This window comes from Triticum dicoccoides, chromosome 6B, assembly GCF_002162155.2.
Source record: "Triticum dicoccoides isolate Atlit2015 ecotype Zavitan chromosome 6B, WEW_v2.0, whole genome shotgun sequence".
Lineage (NCBI taxonomy): Eukaryota > Viridiplantae > Streptophyta > Magnoliopsida > Poales > Poaceae > Triticum > Triticum dicoccoides.
Window position 1 is genome coordinate 463,772,799 of NC_041391.1, and position 23,491 is coordinate 463,796,289.

General features: G+C 46.4%; 1 protein-coding gene across 1 annotated transcript; it reads right to left on the reverse strand.

Annotated features, from left to right (window-relative positions):
• Positions 1 to 6,505: 6,505 nt before the first annotated feature.
• On the reverse strand, positions 6,506 to 10,109 carry LOC119320474 (phenylalanine ammonia-lyase-like). The gene is made up of 2 exons (XM_037594550.1): positions 9,639 to 10,109; positions 6,506 to 8,521 (listed from the first exon to the last, which is right to left on the reverse strand). Exons 1-2 carry the CDS (start codon positions 10,001 to 10,003, stop codon positions 6,772 to 6,774), a joined length of 2,115 nt encoding a protein of 704 aa, XP_037450447.1. The 5' UTR covers positions 10,004 to 10,109; the 3' UTR covers positions 6,506 to 6,771.
• Between the last annotated feature and the right edge of the window lie 13,382 nt (positions 10,110 to 23,491).

The following is a 23,491-nucleotide window of genomic DNA, read 5'->3' on the forward strand; positions in this document are numbered from 1 at the left end:
CTTCTATTAATTAAGGAGAAGGTTTAAACAAGAGCCGTAGAGCGGCAATAAAAAAGATTACTCTGGCGACATAAGCTCACTCAGGTGGTTGGCTCCCACCAACGCCCAAAGATGGGCCTCCTCTTTGATCTTGGCAACAATAATGGTGGTCGGTGAAGCCGTGTTGCAAAAGACTCTTGCGTTCCGCTCCTTCCACATTTTCCACATGACAAGCATCAGAACAGAGGCAGCGGCTTTCTTGATGTGCCCTCCAGAGTTTATCGTCTTGAGCCACCAATCTTGAACCGTGTCTTCATGGCGCCAAATCAGTGGCGAGTGGTCCTGCATGCCGAGCCAGGCGACCACCGCATGCCAGACACGGGTAGTGAACCTACACTGGAAGAGGAGATGGGAGGCGGACTCTTGGACTTGTTTGCATAGGGGACAAAGTCCACAGTTTGGCCATCCTAGCCGTTGTAATCGATCCGCCATCCACACACGGTTTTGGATGATAAGCCAAGTGAAGACCTTGCATTTTGGGGGAGCCCAACTCTTCCAGATTGTGGGAGCAGTTGGGCTGAGAACTAGGCCCTCGAATTGTGCCATGTACACTGTAGCCGTCGAATATTCACCACTGGAAGTGAATTTCTAGGAAATGGTGTCCTTCCTATCCGGATTGAGAGCAACTTCAGTAACCAATTCCCATAAGACCGCAAACTCCTGGATATGTGCCAAAGTGAGCCCCTGTGAAATGTCAATTTGCCGGACCCAGAAATTGTTGTCAAGAGCCTTACAAACCAAACATGCCTTCTTTTTGGATATTTCGAAGATTTTAGGAGCGATATCTTTAGGTCGGAGGCCATTGAGCCAAGATGACTCCCAGAATTTTGCTTTTTTGCCATCACCAACGGTCACAATTGTGGATGCTGAAAAAAGATCTCTGTCAGTATCAGTACAGGGCGTTTCCATCCCCATCCAAGTTTTGGGAGGGTCAGCCCATTCGAACCAAAGCCAACGAAGACGAAGGGCGGTCGCAAATTTCTCAAGATTGAGCACACCCAGGCCACCGAAGATCTTCGGCTTGCAAACATGCTCCCAATTAACCTTACACTTTCCACCAGACACCTTGTCACAGCCAGCCCAAAGATAAGCACGTCGCAGGCTGTCAATCTTTTTCCACACCTCAGCAGGGAGCTCCATCAGCGTGAGATGGTAGATCGCAATGGCTGTGAGGACAGCTTTGACCAAAACAATGAGTCCAGGGGTCACAACATGCATAGTCGACCAAGGCGGCAGCTTGCGCGCAATCTTGTCCTCAAGATACTGAAAGTGTATGCGCTTGAGTCTAGTGACCGACAGGGGAAGGCCAAGGTACCGCAAGGGGAAAGATGTCCGGACCGCCGGGAAAGCCTGAAGGATGTCATCAAGGTCCAAGTCGGCACAACGGATGGGCGCAACTAAGCTCTTGTTGCAATTGGTGACTAATCCAATGACTTCACCAAAGGCAGAAAGCGTTGAAGCGAGGAATCGTATATCTTCCTTAAAAAGGAGCCACAAAGATGGACGCATCGTCAGCGTATAAGGAGGCCCGGATGGGGTTGCCACGGAGTGGATGGAGGTTGCCTTGCGCGGTAGCCTTGGCTAGGATATGATGCAGGGGATCAATGGCAAGGACAAAGAGCAGAGGGGAGAGAGGACCCCCCTGCCGAAGCCCACATCCATGCGTGATTGGGTCGCCAGCAACACCATTGAGTAGAACTCTGGAGGAGGCCGTGGAAAGGAGAGCAGATATCCAATCACAGAACCTGCTTGGGAAGTGATGGTGGCGCAGCAAGTCCATAAGGTAATCCCACCTAACCGAGTCGAAGGCTTTCTTGATGTCTAGCTTGAGAAGCAAAGTAGGGGATTTGGTATGGTGGAGTCTGCGGGCCAAGCTGCGGACATACATGAAGTTGCCGTGGATACTTCTTTTTCCTAATGAAGGCACTTTGTGTGTTGGAGACGAGCGCGGACATGTGAGGGGCTAGCCGAGTAGCCATCATCTTAGCTATGATCTTTGCAACCGCGTGAATGAGACTGATAGGCCGAAAATCGGAGATGTCTTCAGCCCCATCTTTTTTTGGGATGAGGGCAATGTTGGCTGAGTTGAGCCAATGGAGGTTGTTCACATGCAGATTGGAGAAATTATTGATCACAAGCATAATCTCCGTCTTAATGATGTCCCAACATACTTTGAAAAAAACTCCAGTGAATCCGTCCGGGCCCAGAGCTTTGTCTCCTGGGAGCTCTTGGATCGCCAAACGGACCTCCTCTTCGGTGAATGGTGTCCCAAGGTCCGAGAGGTCGCAGGAAGACGACGGGATGCAGGCCCAGTTGAAGTCCTTGGAGCGCAGGGGGGGGGGGGGCTTTCCCAATGGCTTTCCTAAAGTGGCTCTGAATAATTTCTTTCTTGTGATCATGGCTCGTAACCCAGCCATTATTGTGCTTAAGACGGTGGATGAAGTTCTTTCTCCGTCGATGATTGATACGGAGGTGAAAAAAACGAGTGTTTGCATGCCCTTCTTTGAGTAACTTAATTCTCGAGCTTTGCCTTTTCCTTGCCCGCTCAAGAACCACCAAGGCCACAACCTTTCTCTTAAGATTCTTTCTCAGGATTCGTTCACCCGTTGATAGTGTCCTTTGTTCTTGCGCGATGTCGAGACGGAAGATGATCTCAAGAGCCATGTGGAGATGGATTTTGTGGTTCGAGAAAATGGACCTGCTCCACTTGCGAAGACACTGACTTGTTCTCTTGAGCTTGTGGAAAAGCACCTGATAGGGCTCAGAGTGGGTGGTTTCCTCATTCCAGGCATCCTGGACGATCTTCTTGAAGTTAGGCATTTTAGTCCAGAAGTTTTCAAAACGGAAAGATTTTGGCCGTTTTGGCCCCTTGTCGCTAGCCAACACGAGCGGGCAATGGTCCGAGAGCGAGGACGACAGGGCATGGAGAATGTGTGTGCCGAAATCTAGGTCCCATTCCTCATTGCAGAAAAAAGAGTCTAATTTGCTCAAAGTCGGATTAGTCTGTTCGTTGCTCCAAGTGAACTTTCGATTTTGTAGATGGATTTCTTTCAGCTCACAGGAGTTAAGGGCATTTCGAAAGCGCACCAAGCGAGAGCGGTCCACATTTGCACGGTTTTTGTCCCGGGCACGATAAACTTGGTTGAAGTTTTCCGTCACTAGCCATCTAGTGCCCTGTGCAGGCTTGAGGCTCACAAGCTCTTGGAAAAAAGAGTCTTTCAGATTACTTCTCGTAGGCCCATAGACTGAAGTGAGTTTGAAGGAGATGGGAGTAAAATTAAATCTGCATATGAGGGAGCTGCCCTGCTCTACTGATCCAGAGGAGCGAAGAAGACGTACATTAATAGAGGGTTGATCCAGAGGCAGGTTTGTTCCATATATTTGTGTCACCGCACTTGAGGACCAACGTAGCAGCGGTGACCGGATAAGGGAAGCAGATGATGCCGAGCCAAGTGGCTGCCTTTGATTTCAACGCGAGAGGGAGAGCCAAGCTTGAAAGCGAACTGGGCATTTTTCAAACTACCAGCACGGCAGCTACCCAACGGCAATTCTTTCTCGTCATGCTGTTGTCGCGTGTGGTAGGTAGGAGTGGCGAGCCCATGGGCGATTGGCTTCGCAATCCATTTGCGCATTTGTGTCATCATTATCTTTCTTTCGAAACGGAGTCAAAAATTTTACCTCATCAATTAATTAAGAAAAAAAGAACTATCCAGTTAATTAATGAAAAACCGGACGAAAACCAATACAGACGAAGCAATGACCAACTACTCATGTGGCAAAAAACTCACAACCGCACAGGCGGCAACCACTAGACTCTTCGAAAACACAAAATCCACAAACCCTGACACTGCTCCTACGCCAAATGACTCCCGACAAGAACTCCTTGACACAAGACGTCAGACACCTCCCAACACACAACGACAACCCAATCCAAGAGGATGGGCCGAGAGACCGAAGATCATTCATCAAGCAGCAAGAGACGCCTTGCCTATGGCGCCACTCTTGCCTTTGCCTACCTTCTTTTGTTTGCCTTTTATTGGCGTCCCCGTCAGGAGGCAAGCAATTGACCTGCCCAAACCAGGTCTAGCAACCTCCACACTAGCAAGCAAGTCACAAAGTTCTTTCGCGAAGAGATCATTGAATTTGGAGTAGGTGCCCACGCACTTGGCTCAATGGTCATGCCACTCACAGGCATCACTTGATCGATGGTCGCAGATGAGGGAAGGGCAGCAACATCTAAAACTCTGTGCTCCATGACACCGAGAGGTAGGCTAGACGGCGCCTGACACCCAATGGACTTGGGCGAGCGAGAGATTGCAACGTCGAAATCAACACACTCCTCGGCATCCATTATCTTGCTAGACTCCAGGGATGATGCTGGCGGTAAAGCCACAATCGAGATCTCAGGCAGGTCTACCTTCAGGTGTTTGACGGACAAAGGCAGAACCGGCCCCCACACAGTTCCCGAAGCTCAGGCATGATCTGTAGCACCGGAGTAACAACCACATCATTGTCTAATCCCTCAGAGGCTGACGACGATGACCTGGCTCTAGCACGAGGGGAGAAGCAACCATGAAGCTCAGCTCCCCTCTCGATCTTGAAGCTGTCACCAGGCACAACCAAAGGGCGCAACACATGAGCATTCTGCAATACTATCAGCGCCAGGGAGAGCTCGCGTAGTGCAGCCTCAGCACGCTCCATGAAGCTCTCCATCCGCAACATCCAACCTTGTATGTAGTCAACGACATCACGCAGAGGTTGAACCGTCTCCTCGAACCGAAAGAAAGCCATACCAAGCAGCTCAGAACGCAGCAGCTCGGCCTGGCTCCCCAAGGTAGGCCGCACCAGGATATCCGCCGAGGCCACTGAGCTAGTAGAAGTAGCAACGATCGATGCCCAAGAATCACGACAAAATGTCTTCGAGAGGGGTGAGGCTTCTTTCTGGACCTTGCGAGGAGCTGAAACTTGTTGGTGCCCAACGGGAACGCGAGGCAACAACGACACAGTAGGGCTTCCCAAGAAGCTGAGGGGACGCCAGACATTGCGGCACTCACGAGCTCGATGACCATTCTCAAGGCACCGAGAACACCTAAAAGGATCTCGACAAACCATTGCACGGTGACCAGGAAGGAGGCATCTGCAACATCTACCATGAAGCCAAGCGGGGACAAGACGGGGAGCCAATGCAGGGGCCAGTGAGTCCTGGCACTGCATGTTGCGCCGCGGCAACACCTCTTGCCAACCTCCACATGAATCTGCATCACACGTCATGTCCGCCCGAGTAGCCGGAAGCGGAGGGGCCAGCTCGTCGTCATCTTCACCTTCTTCGTCGCCGATAAGAGAGCTCCACGAAACAGGTGGCTCCGTGCCCAGTTCCGACGAAATGCCGACAGGATTTGAGGACGGCGCCGCTTTCACAGGAGTCGAGGACGATGTGATGGAGCCAGCAGGAGACGTGGACGACGCTTCAGCAGTCGCAGCTGAGGGTGGCGGGGCTTCTGCAGGAGCCAAGGATGACGTAGCAGCGCCGGCACGAGTCGGGGACGGCGCGCCCATAGCAGCAATCATCATTATCATCAATGCAACTTGAGCAAATGGCCTTTTGCCATACTTAACTATACTATAGCGAGCATGGTTTTCACTTTCATTTAATCGAAACTTCATAAATTTCATTTCTATCGGTACCTTGGTAGATACTCAAGCAATTGCCTTTTGGTCAGAATATTTCAGCGATTACGGCCGTACACACAAATTAGTGTTCAAATAATCTTAAACTATTATTTGAAATTTCAAAATACAAGGTGGAATCTGAACCAAATTCAAGTGGAAAGCTTCGGTCCTTTGGCCGGAGTGAAAACTGAAAAATTCAGTGATTTTGGTTATGACTGAAATATCTTGAAATTTAAAACCGGCTAGCAAGTCACGGGCGATCTCAATAAATAAAATAAAAATAAAAAGAGCAAGTCAGGCGCTCACACTGACACCTAGAGGACAAATCTTGCAGCTACATAATATGGATGGATCAGTCTGCCAAGTGGCTTCTTTTGAACCAATCGAAGGGAAGCTAGTACTGTTAAGTGCTCTTAACTGGTTTAGAAGCTTCACTAGCTAAGAATGGGTGAAATGGAAGTCATCTGATGGCTCAAGTGTGAGGTGACAAACTTGATTCGCAGCCAACAGTGTGGAGAAAGGCAATCTGAAAAGCTAGATTTCTGCAATCATAAGCACCAAAGATTCACCCAGAGCAAATACAGGTATATTGTACTCCTTCCGTTTCTAAATATAAGTCTTTTTAGAGGTTTTAAATAGACTACAACATACGAATGCACATAGACATATTTTAAAGTGTAGATTCACTCATTTTATTCCATATATAGTCTTTTGTTGAAATATCTAAAAAGACTTATATTTGGCAACTGAGGGAGTATTATATAGGAGCAAAACATTTTTACTAGGACAGTAATAATAATACAAGCAAAAAAGAAGCCACATAGTATTAGCATGATTCACCCCAAAATACAACGACAATATCTTTAGGTAAAGCTGCGGCAGAGCAGCTACACAATCAACAACAACGCCACACGTCGATCAACACCAACGCACGAACAACCAAAGGCAAAAGGCGATAGGAACTGAAGAAGAACATGCACGAACGAATTAAGCGTCTTATTTTTGGATGTACTCTGGAAGCCTCCTCCTCCTCCTCTCCTCCACGGTGGCGCGGACGATGCTTCAGACGTTGATGGGCAGGGGCTCGCCGTTCCACTCCTTGAGGCACTCCAGCATGGGGTCGATGAGCTTGTTCTGGCTGATGCCCAGGAAGACCTTGGTGCACTCCTCGCCGGGGGACAGCAGCTTCTCGCCGGTGAGGTACACGCAGCCGAGCTCCTCGCGGACGAAGCGGTACAGCGGGAACGACCTGCTCTCCTTGATCAGGTTGGGGATGGGCGCGGTGCCGTTCTCGAAGGCCACGCGGGCGGCCTCGATCTCCCGCGGCAGGGCCGACCGCAGCTCCTCCTCGAACTTGTTGATCTTGGAGAACACCGTGGCCTCGCTCTCGGCTTCGCCAGGGCCGGCGGTGAGCGCGTGGTCCACGAGCACGGCGCGCAGCTTCTGCATCAGTGGGTAGTTGGCGCTGCAGGCGTCGTCGGCGTAGCTGAACACGGCCTCGCGGTCGATGGCGGTGATGAGGCTCTTCTCGCTGAAGCGCGCGCTGGAGAGGTCGCCGGTGGGGTTCATGGTCAGCACCTTCTTCGACACCTGCGTCACGCAGTTCTTCACGGAGGTCTTGATGTTCTCCTCCAGGTGGCGGAGGTCGATGGCCTGGCACAGCGCCACCATGTATGTGGAGGACATGAGCTTGAGGATGTCCACAGCCTCGGCGGTCTTCCTGGCCGACACAAGGCCCAGAGAGTTCACGTCCTGGTTGTGCTGCTCGGCACTCTGGACATGATTGGTCACCGGGTTGGCAAGGTACTGGAGCTCAGAGCAGTAGGAAGCCATGGCGATTTCGGTGCCCTTGAAGCCGTAGTCCAGGCTCGGGTTGCGGCTGCCTGCCAGGTTGGAGGTCAGCCCGTTGTTGTAGAACTCGTTGACGAGCTCCGAGAACTGCGCGAACATGAGCTTGCCAATGTTGGCGATGGCGAGACGGGTGTTGTCCATGGACACACCGATGGGTGTGCCCTGGAAGTTGCCGCCATGGAGCGCCTTGCCACGGTGGACGTCGATGACGGGGTTGTCGTTGACGGAGTTGACCTCGCGCTCGATGGACTTGGTGGCAGACCGGATGACCTCGATCTGGGGGCCGAGCCACTGGGGCGACGTGCGGAGCGCGTACCTGTCTTGCTTGGGCTTGAGCTGCGTGTCAATCTCGTTGACCTTCTTGGCGTGGCCCATGAAGGCGCTGCCGGCCAGGATGTGCTCCATGATGGCCGCGGCCTCGATGGAGCCGGGGTGGTGCTTGAGCTTGTGGGTGAGGTGGTCGGTGAACTCGGGCTTGCCGTTCATCACCTCGCAGAAGACGGCGGACAGGACCTCGGAGAGAACAGCAAGGACGTTGCAGTCGAACAGCACCGTGGCCGCGAGCGCAGAGCCCACGGACGTGCCGTTGACAATGGCGAGACCCTCCTTGGGGTTGAGCTTGAAGAAGCCGCCCTCGATGCCAGCGGCCTTGAATGCCTCGGCGGCGTCCACATTCTTCCCGTCAACAGTGGTGGCCTGCGCGTTGGGGCGTCCGGTGATGAGACCGGCGATGTAGGACAGCGGCACAAGGTCGCCGGAGGCGGTGATGGTGCCCCGAAGCGGGAGGCAGGGGCTGACGCCGGTGTTGATGAGCTTGGTGATGGCCTCGAGGATCTCGAAGCGGATGCCGGAGTAGCCCTGGAGGAGGGTGTTGATGCGCACGAGCATGGCCGCACGGGACACCTCCGCCGGCAGCGAGTGGCCATCGGCGCCGGGGCCAAAGATTCCGGCGTTCAGATGCCTGTACGGAAGACAGCGACGTGCACATGGTTCGTTAGTTGCAGGTGAAGTAACAGATAACAGAAGGACGGAGATGTACGTGGCGGTAGAGTTAGTCGCTGGATCATGCCCTCTGTTATTGCTGAAAGCCAGACCATGATGCTCAAACAACGTAGAAGTAGTAAACAAATTTTTGTGTGTGTGTTTGGATATGATGGATGACTTGGCTCCCTGCTAACTGGCAGAGGACTAGATCTACACTGCATACAATGAGTATCTAAAGATATTTTCTGAAAGTTGTATATCTAAAGAGTTCATACCTTTTCTTTGCGACACAGAAAACTTTTTTTTTTTGACACAGAAAACTTCTTGATGGGTTACACAGCCTATAAGCATGTTCATCTAGGCAACTTCAGTGTCCAGTTTATACCTTTTCCTTGGCACATTTTGGCTGAGCATGCCAATTCACCCGGCCGGCACAGGCGCAGGTGTCCTACGCGTGACTAGTTTATCGGGGACGCATGTGCTTGTGCATGTTCCCGGCCGGCCTCTCGCGGGGCAGGAACGCGACGCGACGCGAACCAACTGACCGACGAAGCCCCGGCACGGTCCACATCCGCTTAATTAGATCTGCCTCTTGTTTAGTTTCTTTATTTCTTTTTCACTACTATACTGCGTGCGTCTCTGCGTCCTGCTTGCTTCCATCAACTTGTCACCGTCGATGTACTATGCAGCAAGCACGGCATGGCACGCAGTTTAAAGCCTCGACTTTAAATGCCTATGATCTGTCTATTTTCCGTTTCTCATCAGGACGTGCTGATGTACACACCTGCATGAGGTAACGGGTCTGGCCACTACCATGAGACGGACTACGTGAGGATGTATTTACTGTGGTATTTTGTTTCCATTTTTGCCAGGCTCCTTTCCATGGCTGCGCATGCCACGGCACATGAATCCCAGGAGGCTACAGCTAGGCAAAAGCTAGCACTTTTTTGTTTGCTTTGCTTAAAACACCGAAATTTTTCATACTAGTTATTTGACTGACGGATGGGCCCAACGCATGGAGTGAGTAAACATGCATGATCTGGACGCCGATCAGCTGCGGAAAACAAAGGATTTGGGGGTGAATTGGTTACTACCTGAGGAGCTCCACCTGGAGGGCGGGCCCGTCCTTGGTGCGGCGGTGGGAGGTGCCGCCGAAGCCGGTGGTGACGCCGTAGATGTCGCCGCCGCCGGCGAGGCAGCTGAGGATCCACTCGCTGCTGGCCTTGACGCGGGGCCGCGCCTCCTCGTCGAGCTCCACGGAGACGCCCGACGCGTCCTTGGCCTGGGCCACGGCCGCCACCTGGCCGACGCGGAGGCTGGCGCCCTCGATCTTCACCACGGGCTCGCGGAACTGCGCCACCATCCGCTTCACCTCGTCGAGGTGGCTGCCGGTGAGCTCGGCCGCCGCCGCGCCCCAGTTGAGCGGGTCCTTCTCGACGATGGCTCCGTTGCCTGCCATTCTCTCGGTGGTTGGTGCTGGTGGCCGGCGAACTGCGCGGAGGAGGAGGAGCAGGAGAGCCGAAGAAGAGCCGGAGGAGATGGTGGTGAGCTCTTCTTGGAGGGAAACGGGAGCGGAGTGGCAGCTTAAATAGCGCAGGGGTGGCGAGGTAGGCGGGTTTAGGTGGGCGAGGACCCCTATCCATCGAGCGGCCTCCTCCTCTCTGCCGCACTGCTACTGCCTAGTGGGTTGGTTGGTGACTGATACGCTGGATCTGCCAAAGTTTTTGCTAATATTCTACTTATAACTTTCCTAAGAGAATATTAATGCTTAATTACACCCCTACTATGAGGTCGAGGAGAAGAGAACAGCACGGTTACTAAATACAGGGAAGATTAAGAGAGAAATCCTAGGATCCGGAAACAGCTACAAATACATATCTAGTACTCCCTCCAGTCCTTTTTACTCTGCACATTGAATTTGCCGAAAGTCAAACTTAACTAAGTTTGACCATATTTATATTAGAAATTATTAGCATCTATAATATCTAATAAATATAATATGAAAATATATTCCGAGATGAATCTAATGATATTGATGTTGTTATGTAAATATCAATATTTTTTTATATAAACTTGGTCAAAGTTGGATGAGATTGACTTTAAACAAACCTAATATGCAGAGTAAAAAGGACCGGAGGGAGTATATCATAAAAATATCTTTTATCTTTCTTCTTCCATACACTCGTCCTGGAAAAAAAGAAAACATTTTTTAAATTTGTTTCTACTGACGAGAAAGCTAAACGAGGGAGCGAGGATCAGAGAAAAAGAAGAAGGGAGAAACAGCCTCACCAACCCTGAAAAGGAAAATCAAGTTTCTTTTTCTGAGTGGAAAAGGAGGAAATCAAGTAGAAACTGAAGTTTATTCGCAAAAAAAAAAGAAAAAAAAAGAGTAGACACTGAAGTTGTTGGCGAGGTAACTTTGGTGCGCCCACTGAATTACTAAAATCCGTGGGATTTCGTCTTTGTTCGGCCTATACAGTTGGATATGCGTCGGTGTTCGCAACTGTCTTGCTTGCTTGCACACATATAACCTTGCCTCCGCACCGCTCATTACAACACTCTTCTTCCCATCCACTCATTGAAACTTGGTAAGGCTCCAGTGGTTCTAAAATGATCGGATGGACACTACCAAAGAACAGTGTCGTGCTGACAAAAGCAGCTGCGGGTCACTTCCTAGAAAATGCATTTTTTGTGCCTTGGAAAACAGAAGCCTGGAACATATTCGGTTAAGTTTCAGGCTTGCTTATGGGCTTGGACAAGCAAAAGTGCCTAATTTTGCTCCTGACAGGAGGAAAGGGATGGGATGATCGTAGGATACATGCATGTGTTGGACAAGGGACGGACGGTGTTATAAAAGAACAAATGTGTTTTGGCACAATGTAATGCTTTTTTGTTTTACTTTAACAGCTACCTACTCCCTCCGTTCGGAATTACTTGTCTCGGAAATGGATATATCTAGAACTAAAATACGTCTAGATACATCCATTTCCGCGGCAAGTAATTCCGAACGGAGGGAGTATAAAAGAACAAATGTGTTTTGGCACAATGTAATGCTTTCTGTTTTACTTTAACAGCTAAAAAGCTAAGGTATGCGTGAAGGAACATGGATCTTCATCGGTTTCAGACTTTTACTTCAACTTTTTTATAGTTTAATTTGCTCTAGTTAACTAGTGGTACATCATCAGATTTACCAGTATAATTGCCTTTTTTTAGAGAATAAAAGAGTTTTATTGCTCAGTAATGTTTAAAGGGATACAAGCGGGATCCGGAGGCCCTGAAAACCAAACATGTCAACCCTCGCTATGGGAGGATGAAAATTTCTCTAAAGCATGTGCATCCCTATTGAAGTCTCCCCGCTCGTTGTCGAAGATGGCCAACTAGAATATATTCTTCCCACTTTCAATCTCCTTCAAATCGCTACTTAGCTTGTGAGTTTATTTCCAAGTTGCCGAGTTTTTTTATCACTTCTTAGTTATTGCAGGTTTTAATCGGGCGACATGTTTGAGATCTTCGTTACTATAGGTTTTAATCGGGCGGTCTAACAATTTCTCAGCCCAACAAGCTGTTCATTTCCAATAAATACATCCTTCATGGACCTTCTTAGTACGTAGACAACGGTATGCATATCTTTATACTCCTACTTTATGTCAAATTTTCCTCACAAGGAAATAGGAGGAATGTAGAGGCTTATAAAGAGAATTGAGAAAGAGGGTAGGAGCTGGTCAATGGCAGGGCTCTACAAAGGTAATGTAGAGGCTGTGTTTGCAGGCTTAGCTAGGTGGGTGAGTGGGGAGGAGTAGCCTAGTTAACGTGCGTGAGGTGGAGTTGTACTTATTGGTGTAAGGTTCACACCTTTGTAAATGACTGGTCGAGGCTTTCTATGCCTTTCCTTCTTTAATATATGATATGCACACTCGTGCATATTCGAGAAAATAGGAGGAATTATGTCATCCTTATTTAGTTTATCGAAAGAAGTAGCCTATTCGTCGGCCTAGAAACCATGTAATTTATCATAGACGATCCAAACGTTGAAGTGACTGTTTAACTATCTCAAAGTAGTACTCTTGGAAGATGCAGACTTCTACCATGAGAAACGGAAACACGGGATCTATGAGAAAAAGATGGCATAATAAGTGTTGTACCTGTGATCCATGTTTTAAAGACCTTATGACCTTGAGATTCCATGATGGATGAATAAGGTAGGCTATACGGCGGGCTGGAGCCCTGACTACTCTCCTAGTAGTTCCGCCCTCGGGGCACATCGATTTACGAAGAAGTATGTATATCAGAAGGGTGATGGGGAAAAGAAGGGCGACACCTTAAATAGATGTTGGGTTACCTTTGGAAAGAGTCGTCTGCCACAAGTTTGATTATTTTGCCTTTATGTGGGCCGGATAACGTGAATGGTTCTACCCTCAAGGGCCATGTTAAAGTTTGAGAGTGACAGTGTCTCTCGATTTGTCGGTACCTATTTTAGGTGAGCTCTTTTTTGTCGAGCAACTATGTGGAAGATATGTCATGCCAAATCTTGGCACCCGAGTGCATTGCGTGAATGAGGTGGTTTGCATGTCGTGTTAATTTATATGTCTCATTTGTGTATTCTATCAAGAATATATGTAGTATGATTTAGGATGAGTTTATAGATTGGTCAAGAAAATTGTCTCGAACTCAAGTAGATAAATGTTGCTTTAGACCTTCCTGATGATCAACTTTGGCAAAAGAAAGTCTTGTAACACTATTTATATAATGCCTTCTAGCGCGACTTAAAAACCTTTGCTTATATAATTATGTTTTTGTTGTAAACAACCCGAAATTACATCTAGAAGTGGTGTGTACTTGGCTTTACAGAGATAAGATTGATGAATAGCTTAACAGTTGGTTCGGTCAAACAATGTGGCTCCAACAAGACTCTAACTTGCATAATATGTTGTCCCATTAACGCGTTCTTTTAAATTTCACATTTAAATATTTTGCTTCTTGATTATCCCCGGTGACTAGTTAGGCTATCCACTTAGCTGAAATTAATTGTATCCTAGGATGGTTTATTCTTGATGCAGTCCATCCTCTCGATGAGGTGATTCACGAGATCAAGCGCACCTGGATTTGGATAAGGATTCTGATTGGTTATTTGATCCTTTTTTATTGGAGTGACTTTGAAGAATGACTTTTCCTTGGGTTAGATATTCCACATATGTAGTCTCGGGAAGCTAGAAATATTAACATTGTGGTGGCCCCATTTTATTAGAATGCCTTTCTTTTAAAATTTGTGGTTAATGACCTCTTCTTCAATTTTGAGATCAACATTCTCATCTTCAACTTTGTTGTCAATGCATTAGCAACAATTCCATAATTGCTAGGCATCTGGGAAAATCAAGGGGGTGATGTTACACCTAACTTGAGGGTGTGGTTGGTAGGGACATGGTTTCAACACGTTGATAATACACTAATTTGAGGGTGTGGTTGGGGAGGGACATGGTTTCAACATGTTGATAATACCCTTATTATGATCCAACTAGAAGATATGGATGCCCTTATGTAGGATCGAAGATGGTGTCTAGAGGGAATGGTGAATACACAGTTATGAAAATTAACCCTTTTCGTTGGTGAGTTTTAAGCTAATTATTCCTAGTTGTCTAACATGCAAGTCTACAAGCGAAAGAGGAGAAGTGAAACTAGAAATAAGTAACTAGTAAGGAAAAGGAAGCACAAACACTGAGACATTTCCCGAGGTTCATACTATTAGCGAAACCTACACTATTTGGTGGAGGTTGAGGCACAAGTCCTAGGACCACAAAGGTCTTGGCTAGGTTGACCACCAAAGATATAACATGCCTTCCCTACCATGGCAACCATTAAGTAAGCCTCGCTCAAAGTAGATCTTCACGAAGAAGGCAATCTCTGAGCATTGTATGAACTTCTTGATTCCTTCACACCTTAAAGTCTCTCAAGTGACACTCTAACTCAACATGGCACCTGCCAGGTTCGGGTGCGCGTAATGGTCGCCCAAAACCGTACCCGTCTCATTATTTTCTGCCATACATGTACCCGTACCCGCACCTCGGGTTTCAAATTGTTCCCATACACGTACCTGATTGGGTGTGGGTAATACCCGCGGGTGAAAATATCCATCTCGGTCACCTTCTCCAATTCATATTTCATCATGTATTTTTCAACATTTATGCATATATATACATAACATTTCAGCATGTATACTTCAACATTTCAGTATATATACACACCATATTTTAGCATTTGAGCACATATAGATGATGATTTGTTGTGCGTTGGAATGAGAAGAATATTATTAATTTTCAGAAAGGATAGCAATAAGCACCAAATAGATGGCACTAAATAATGTCCAGTTACATACATGGATGAGTAGCCTGTACATGATCTTTTAGAGAAACATTCATATCTAATTTTTTTCAATTACAAGACAAACACAATTTTCTCTAATTTTCTTTTATTGAAAGTACTTCTGCAGCCCCTACTTCGAAATAATCAACCGAAGGAGACTATATAATAAGATCAACAAAACCGTGAGTTCAAAAAACAGATCAATGCAATTAAACAAGATCATGCACATGGAAAGGGGAGAGGATTTTGTTCGAGGTTAGCGGTCCTACTTGTTAGAAGAAAGTAGTATATGGGTATGCGGGTACGAGGGTACGCGGGTATGGGTATTGCATTCCCATACCCATACTCGGCTTACCCGATGGGTACAATTTTTTCCCATTTATAAACCCATGGGTATTTATTTGTCCCAAACCCTTATCCTAATAGGGCTTTTACCCGCCGGGTTTGCGGGTTGCGGGTATCCATTGCCATGTTGAACTCTAACTGTCTAAGAGGCACACATCCTCCAAGAGTAATGATGATTGTTAGGTTTTAGCTTATTAACTAGTTGCCCCCCAAGTGCATGGGTTTGTAGCAAGCAACAAGACTTTTCCTCAATGAGAAAGTAATGCAATCCATGGAGGTACAAGGTTCTTACACTAATGATTAGCTCTGTAACACAAATAAACTTCATGTGTGCCCCGACAACACTAACAAGGGTGTCAAACTTGCTAGCTTTGGAAGCAGTACAAGATATTAAAAGATAATATAATAGTAATTTTTTTTCGTATTTTTGGAATAATGATAACTAGAAATAAAACCGCATGTAAAAGTTTTTGGAAGTGTTTTCTTATTATCAAAGCTGGGCCTAGGTTAATAGGTTCACCAACTATAACTCTCCATAAGATAAAAATCCGAAAAGTAACATAGTCATGTGAAAAGTGCATATGAAATATCCCATGCTCATGCTAGATTGTGTGTAATCACTACTGCAGGATGCTACTAACGTGACACTACAATCAGAGACCCTTTGACGAAACTGTGTGCGATGCATTAATCGCAAATGGTGATGTAAAAAAATCATCAAAAAAGATGCAAAACGTTTGCGATGGTGGACACATCAAACGTTGTTTAGATTTTAGTTGTGTGTGCGATGCAGGGGAGATGGTTGATCCATATGAACTGTTTCCGATGAGACAGAGCAACATAAACGAGCAGCCATATCAAGGTGTGTGCAATATACGGCATAATGTTCGCTCAGATGAACTGTCTGCTATTAGGAATGCAACAGAAATGGTTAGCTAGATCAAGGTGTGTGTAATATACGGCATACGGTTCACTCGGACGAACTGTTTTCGATTAGGAAACACAACAGAAACGGTTCAACTTAACAAGATGTGTGTGATAAGCGGCATATAGTTTACATAGATGAACTATTTGCGATGATCCAAAAGAACACAAACGATTTGTGTAAACAAGATGTGTGTGACACGCGGCAAGTAGCCCACTCGGATGAACTGTTTGCATTGAGAAATTATAACACAGACAGTTACTATAGTTAATTCGTGTGCGATTCTGTGTGTACAAAAAACTTTATAAAATGCAAACTAGTTACTTGCGGTGGCTAGGAGTATCGTACATGATGCGTCTGTGAAGTACTCGTGTGCGGTGATTAGTAAGTTACACATACATCTCTTATGTTAACACGTGTGTAAATTTGCAATATGGACAATTAATATGCAAATGCCTTCTGAACATCGGTGTTGATCGCCACATCGAAAACATAGACGTCCTCTACTCTACCGCTCTACCGCGCACATGCTTAAACTCAATGAACTGTGTACGATACTAATACTTTCCATGAGAATTTAAGAACTTGCCTAACAACATTTTGAGTAACATATATATAGTGGTTACACTATTCGACAAAAGGAGGATCTTCGTAACACAGTTTTGACAACTATATGGTCCATATCTACATACTTAAAATAGTACCAACTATCACATTTTAAGAGGCTGAGGGCCAACAACCATATGTTCTATATCTACATACTTAACATAGTAACAACTAGCACATTTTAAGAGGCTGAGATCCAACAGCCAAAACTATTCGCTGGAAGCAAATTGATCACGGCGACTCGACATCTCATCAATGAAAAGGAAGAACCCTCCTGTGCCTTGGTAGAGCATGAGTAGAATAGTGTCTCCAATTTTCTAATATGGATACATTGCCACGACAAGAGAGAACTTGTTGATTTGAATGGTTCCATTTCTGCGAGAAATGCAGTACCTTGCAATCACTTTGGCATTATTAGCAGACACAAGTCTAATTCAACCACCCTGGGAAATCGATTCAGGTACAGTTGCAGCGGGTAGTTTCTGTTGAAATGTGGAATAAAAACCGATTGTAACATATCATTGAAGATATATATAGTTTATGAGGATCAACACAAAAATAAGACTTTGTACCAGCGTTTGGTGCACACAATTGGTCTTGTTCAATGTGTGCACCATAGGTATAATTAATCCATCCAAAACCCAGGGTTCATACACTGTGCTATCTCTGTCAGATTATCAACAAATTTTATGACATGCTTCAAGTCTTTCCACTGAAATTTGGTACGCTTAGTAACATACAGATCGTTAACTATGCATCTAACATAACCTGCTTAGAAGGTGGAAATGTATTATTTATTCAGAACAGGGCAGAAGAATATATAATGCATATAAATTGGTAAATAGAATTTGTTACTGCCTAGAAATGGAGTCAGAAAATGAAATCACAATTGGTTGCTTAAATAGTGATCAATTAGTTAAAACAAATACCCCAATTTTGCCAAGTAATATGCCAACATGGATAAAGTTGAAAGGACACTAACCTCGATCAGATTTTGATCGCCTGATGATGTTGGGGAAGTAAACATCCATGTTAAATAGACCAGGCTGTGGTGCACGCACTAGAACTTTATTGCCGGGTTTCAATTCATAACACTTAGACATTTTTCTCCAAAGATCCGCATCAAAATAGGAGTGACCATCTTTATCAAGTTTTCCGCTAACTCTCATTGTAAATCCATGTTGCATTGTCAATATGACATCCATGGAGTCATCAACAAAGTAAAGCCCAAGATTTCCTTCTACTCCTGTTTTTGCAAACACTACTACAGGATGCTGCTAACGCGACACTACGATCAGAGACCCTTTGACGAAACTGTGTGTGATGCATTAATTGCAAACATTGATGTAAGAAAACCGTCAAAAAAGATGCAAAACGTTTGCGATGGCGGAGCCATCAAACACGGTTCCGATTTTAGTTGTGTGTGCGTTGCAGGGCACATGGTTGATCCATCCGAACTGTTTGCCATGAGAAAGAACAACAAAAACAGGTAGCCATATCAATGTGTGTGCGATATACGACATACCGTTCGCTCTGATGAACTGGTTGCGATGATCAAGGTGAACACAGACGATTCGGCGTAACAAAATGTGTGTGATACCCGACAAACAGGTCGGTAATCAGAATTTTGTGCGATCATTATAGACAGCCCATACGGTCTTTTTTGTGAATTGTGTGCTCGTCAAGGCACACAGTTCAACAAACCAACTTGTGGGCGATAATATAGAAGATCTCTGTCGAATATGTATTACTAACCGTCTGCGATGAGAACAGGATAAGGAGAGATTACAAATTAATATGAGCAAACGGAAACAGATATATACAGTCTTCTTAATTTAGTCCTTGTTGTTGTTGTTGTTGGATGGCCCCGCGACATCATCTTGGCAAGGACGCTTCTTGCCACTGACCATTGGCTTTTCATCGCCGCCTCCATCGTCATCGTCGTCTCCGTCCTCCTCCTCGTTCGACCATTCCTCCTCATCATCACGTCATCCTCTTCTTCGTCCTCCAACGGCTCCTCATCCGTCTAGTTGTTGTCTGACGACTCCGGAGGCGGCGTCCCTTCCATGATCTGGCTATAATCGAGCTCTGGGATCGACGCCGGACTCATGGAAGACGAGCGGGATGATTCCGATGTTGACCTATCATCGGGCGCCAGACTGCTGGCCGAACTGTCTCCTCGCTGTCGCTCGACATGGCTATGGTCGTATAAAAATCGCGAGAAAGCGAGATTACAGAGTGTGTGCAAGTGTCTAGCGCGGCCTGCCGGGGACGATGAAGATGGTGGACACTTAAGCGGGGTATGCAGAGAAGAGGAAATGCCAATTGAAGCGGGGGTTGACGTATTATCTAAGTGCTGATATAATCAACCACAATTATTTGTACCCAGTCGCTCCAAATTCCCGGGGTTGCACATGAATCCTATTGGCTAATTCCTTTTTTCAGGAAAAAAACAAGGAATGAGTTTTGTGATTATGCACCTGTACCGGTACGAATGGAGTAGGACAGTTGGCAAGCAATACACTGAGCTCTTCTTATTGATGAAGCCAGTAATAATCAAACTACAAAGGAAAAGAAAATAAGAGAAAGGAAAATATCTGCACGAATCTTCGCGTAACATCAATGGCATAGGACCTAGATGTGCATTACTTAGAGCACATCTAGATGTGCTTTAGCAATACCGTCAAACAAAACCCCTAATCATCATTGCAAACAGCGCATACAACATGGCTAATGCGACAACCACAACTACACATGCTAGTTCCTTCTTGTCTCTTGCTTTCATCTGTTGCCTGTGATTGATTCTTTCTTGCTTCATCGTACTGATTGTACATTCCAGATCAGCCAGTTTCTTCTTCAGCTTTACGTTATCTTCTGCGAGCTTGGTGATAACACTCCGATCCCTGCCATGCCATTCTTCATCCAGCCAATTAACAAAGGCACAAACCTCATATCCCTACCAATGTTAAATAGTATTTAGGATGAGTGGTGGCATTAACTCAAGTAAAATAATGAACTTAGCATAAACCTCTAAGGGGCAACTGAGAAACCGCCTGCCAATGTCGAATCCCTCCGTGCATACACGTCGAGCGGGAGTGTGCCCATGCACACAACTCAACTTTTGGTACTTCTTGGTGGCGCAAAACTCGAAGTGGAACTCGTGTTGCGGGAGTCTGGATTCATGCTCCAGATTTAGCAAGGAGCTACTTTGGACATGCTAAAAAAGATCAGGATAGATTGGAACATGACAGGCCGATTCGGATCTATAGTACACCTGCCTTCTGATGACCTTAAGCAAGTGGCTCGGCGGCGACCGCCGTCGTGGTGGCGATACGAGCAGGAGCAGCCGCACCGAAACCATCAGCACCACTCGTCCGCATTCTCCCAATGTCAACGTCACGCGAGGGAAATTGGAGGCTATCTAGGGATTTGGGGTATATGGGGAAACTATGGGGATAAGCTAACGGTCGGGAACTACTTATGGCACTATATATTGTATACGGCACACTGTTTATACATGTCATTTGTGTTAGGTATTACAACTTCACACACAATTTCCGCACCAAACTGTGTGAGAAGACAACGTAGGTGATACATGGTTGCCGTTACATAACCGTATGTGATGTACTACCCTATACATATAATTGAGTTACTGTGATACCGTGTAAACAGCCACTCTGCGGATATCCGTCAAAAAATAAAACATCTGCTCTGCATATAGAATTGGCGCCGTGGCCTAGGAAGAGGCTACCGGAGAAGAGGTCAATCCTCGGTCGGTGGGCGGTGGCGGTGTCATAGGAGGTCAATGCTCGGTCTGCGGCGGGAGATAGGAGGAGCTCAACCATCAAGGTTGGAGGCGGCGTGATTTGAGCACATCCATCGCGGTTGAACTTCAGGCGGCAGCCGCACTAAGCTTTGCTCCTCGACCCTGCTGTCTCGGCGTGCCACTGCATCATGCTTCTCTGTCTGCTGGGTGGAGGTCACCACGCGGCTAATTAATTAAGGTATTCTTTTCGTGAGTGGCTTAATTAAGGTATTCAATTCCTAAGGTTAGTATTCAATTCCTAAGGATATACACGTTGGACTAGACACAGTGAAGAGCAGGTCATGGATGAATATACCCAGGGCTGTGAGATGCCAAACGCCAATCAGTGTCACATGGATGTTGAATCTAACATTGGGGCAGAGGCGTCAAGCTACCAATGGAACACCGGAAAGCCGAAATGCCCACTGGAAAACCAAGATGTCAACGCAGATGACAACGATCTTGATATGCCAGATTTTGCTGCTATGATTGCATATTTCAAGGGCCCAAAAAGGATATGATCTGGTACAAGGATCTGCCAACAATTGATGCGGACTCCAAGAAAGAATTATATCGAGGTTGGAAAAAGAAATTTTCCACGTTGAGTGTCACCCTGGCGCTTCTCAGATTTAAAGTAGCAAACGGTCTATCAAACAAGGGCTTCACAGAGATGTTAGGTCTTTTCAAAGAAATTCTTCTGGAACATAACGTGCTCCCCAGAAGCACGAATGGAGCAAAGAAAATTGTTTGCCAATTGGAATTTGAAGTACAAAAGATACAGGCTTGTGTGAATGATTGTATATTGTACCGTGGTGGGTACAAAGATTTGCGTGCATGACCCACATGCAAGCATGCACGACACAAGCGCAGGAGAGCAAAGGACAAGTACAAATTGGACAACGAGAACAAGATAGGAATCCCATTCAAGGTTTTTTTGGTACTTGCCTTTAATTCCAAGGTTGAGGATTTTTTTTGCAAACCTTAGAGAGGCAAAGAGGTTGCGGTGGCATCATGATGAGCGAACTGCGGATAAGTATATGAGGCACCCGAAAGATGGGGCTCAGTGGGAATTTATCGATAGCAAATTTGAAGACTTTGCCAATGATCCTAGAAGTATAAGGCACGTGTAGTGTACTGACGGGATGAATCCTTTTGGTGATATGAGCACCAATCACATCACATGGCCGGTTCTTCTGTGCATATATGACCTTGCTCCTTGGTTGTGTATGAATAAAAAATACATTATGATGTCAATGATTATCCAAGGCCCGAAGCAACCTGGAAATGACATCAACATTTACTTTCAGCTACTGGTAGAAGAACTGCTGACAATGTGGATAGATGTGCCTGCTATAAAATGTTATGATGCTTACAGAGAGGAGATTTTTGATCGACATGCGATGCTGGTGCACACCATTCAAGATATGCTGGCATTAGGCAACACATCGGGGCAGAAAACAAAGGGAGATGTAGGGTGTGTCACATGCATGGATAGGACAGCTAGCAGATTTCTTCCCAACTCGTGCAAAACCATGTATTTGCATCATTGTAGGTTCCTATAGAGAAATCACCCATACTGAAAGATGAAATCTGAATCTTATGGTACGACAGAGGTAGATGTGGGCCCAAGACCTATGATGGGGAGGTGGTCCATAATATGGCTAAAAAAATTAATGTTGTGCTTGGCAAGAAGCACGCTTTGATGGTGAAACAAACACCCAAGGGTCAAGTGTTTAAGAAGAAATCGGTGTTCTGGAAATTACCTTACCGGGAGATTCTACGTGTACATCACTGCATGTCTGCATGGATGTCGTGCACATAGAGAAGAACGTATGTGAAAGCATCCTTGGTACTCTGCTCAAGATTAAAGGTAAAAGAAAGGATGGTGACGGTTCACAGCTCAATATGCTTCCTGGTCAATCAAAACGCAAGAGTGAAGCAGAAGATGATGACAAATTCATCAAAGCTCGCAAGTGTTACAATTTCAGTACAAAAGAAGAAACACAGTTCTTCACCTATTTGTTGTTAGTTAAGACACCCTCTTCCTACTCCGCAAACATTAGAAGTCTCGTGGATGTGAGCTCAGGTAAAATGAAATTGGGACACATGAAGTCACATGATTGCCACATAATGTTGACACAAATCCTCCCAGTGGCCATCAGGAATCTGATGGACAAAGATATAAGAAACACACTCATTAAGCTTTGTGATTTCTTCAACCAACTATGGCAGAAAGTTGTAGATCCTGAAGAGTTGGATCATATGCAAGATGATATTGCAAGAATATTGTCCAACCTATAGATGTTTTTCCCACCTTCATTCTTGATGTCATGGTGTAGGGGAACGTAGCAGAAATTCAAAATTTTCCTACGCGTCACCAAGATCTATCTATGGAGAAACCAGCTACGAGTAGAAGGAGAGTGCATCTACATACCCTTGTAGATCGCTAAGCGGAAGCGTTCAAGTGAACGGGGTTGATGGAGTCGTACTCGTCGTGATTCAAATCACCGATGATCAAGTGCCGAACGGACGACACCTCCGCGTTCAACACACGTACAGCCCGGTGACGTCTCCCACGCCTTGATCCAGCAAGGAGAGAGGGAGAGGTTGAGGAAGACTCCATCCAGCAGCAGCACAACGGCGTGGTGGTGATGGAGGAGCGTGGCAATCCTGCAGGGCTTCGCTAAGCACCATGGGAGAGGAGGAGGAGGGAGAGGCAGGGCTGCACCAACGAGAGATCAAATCGCGTGTTATGGGCAGCCCCTAGGCCTCATATATATAGGGGAAGGGGAGGGCTGCGCCCCCTTTAGGGTTTCCCACCCCAAGGGGCGGCGGCCAGCCTCCAGATGGCATCTGGTGCGGCGGCCAAGAGGGGGGAGGAGTCCATCCTCCCCAAGGCACCTCGGAGG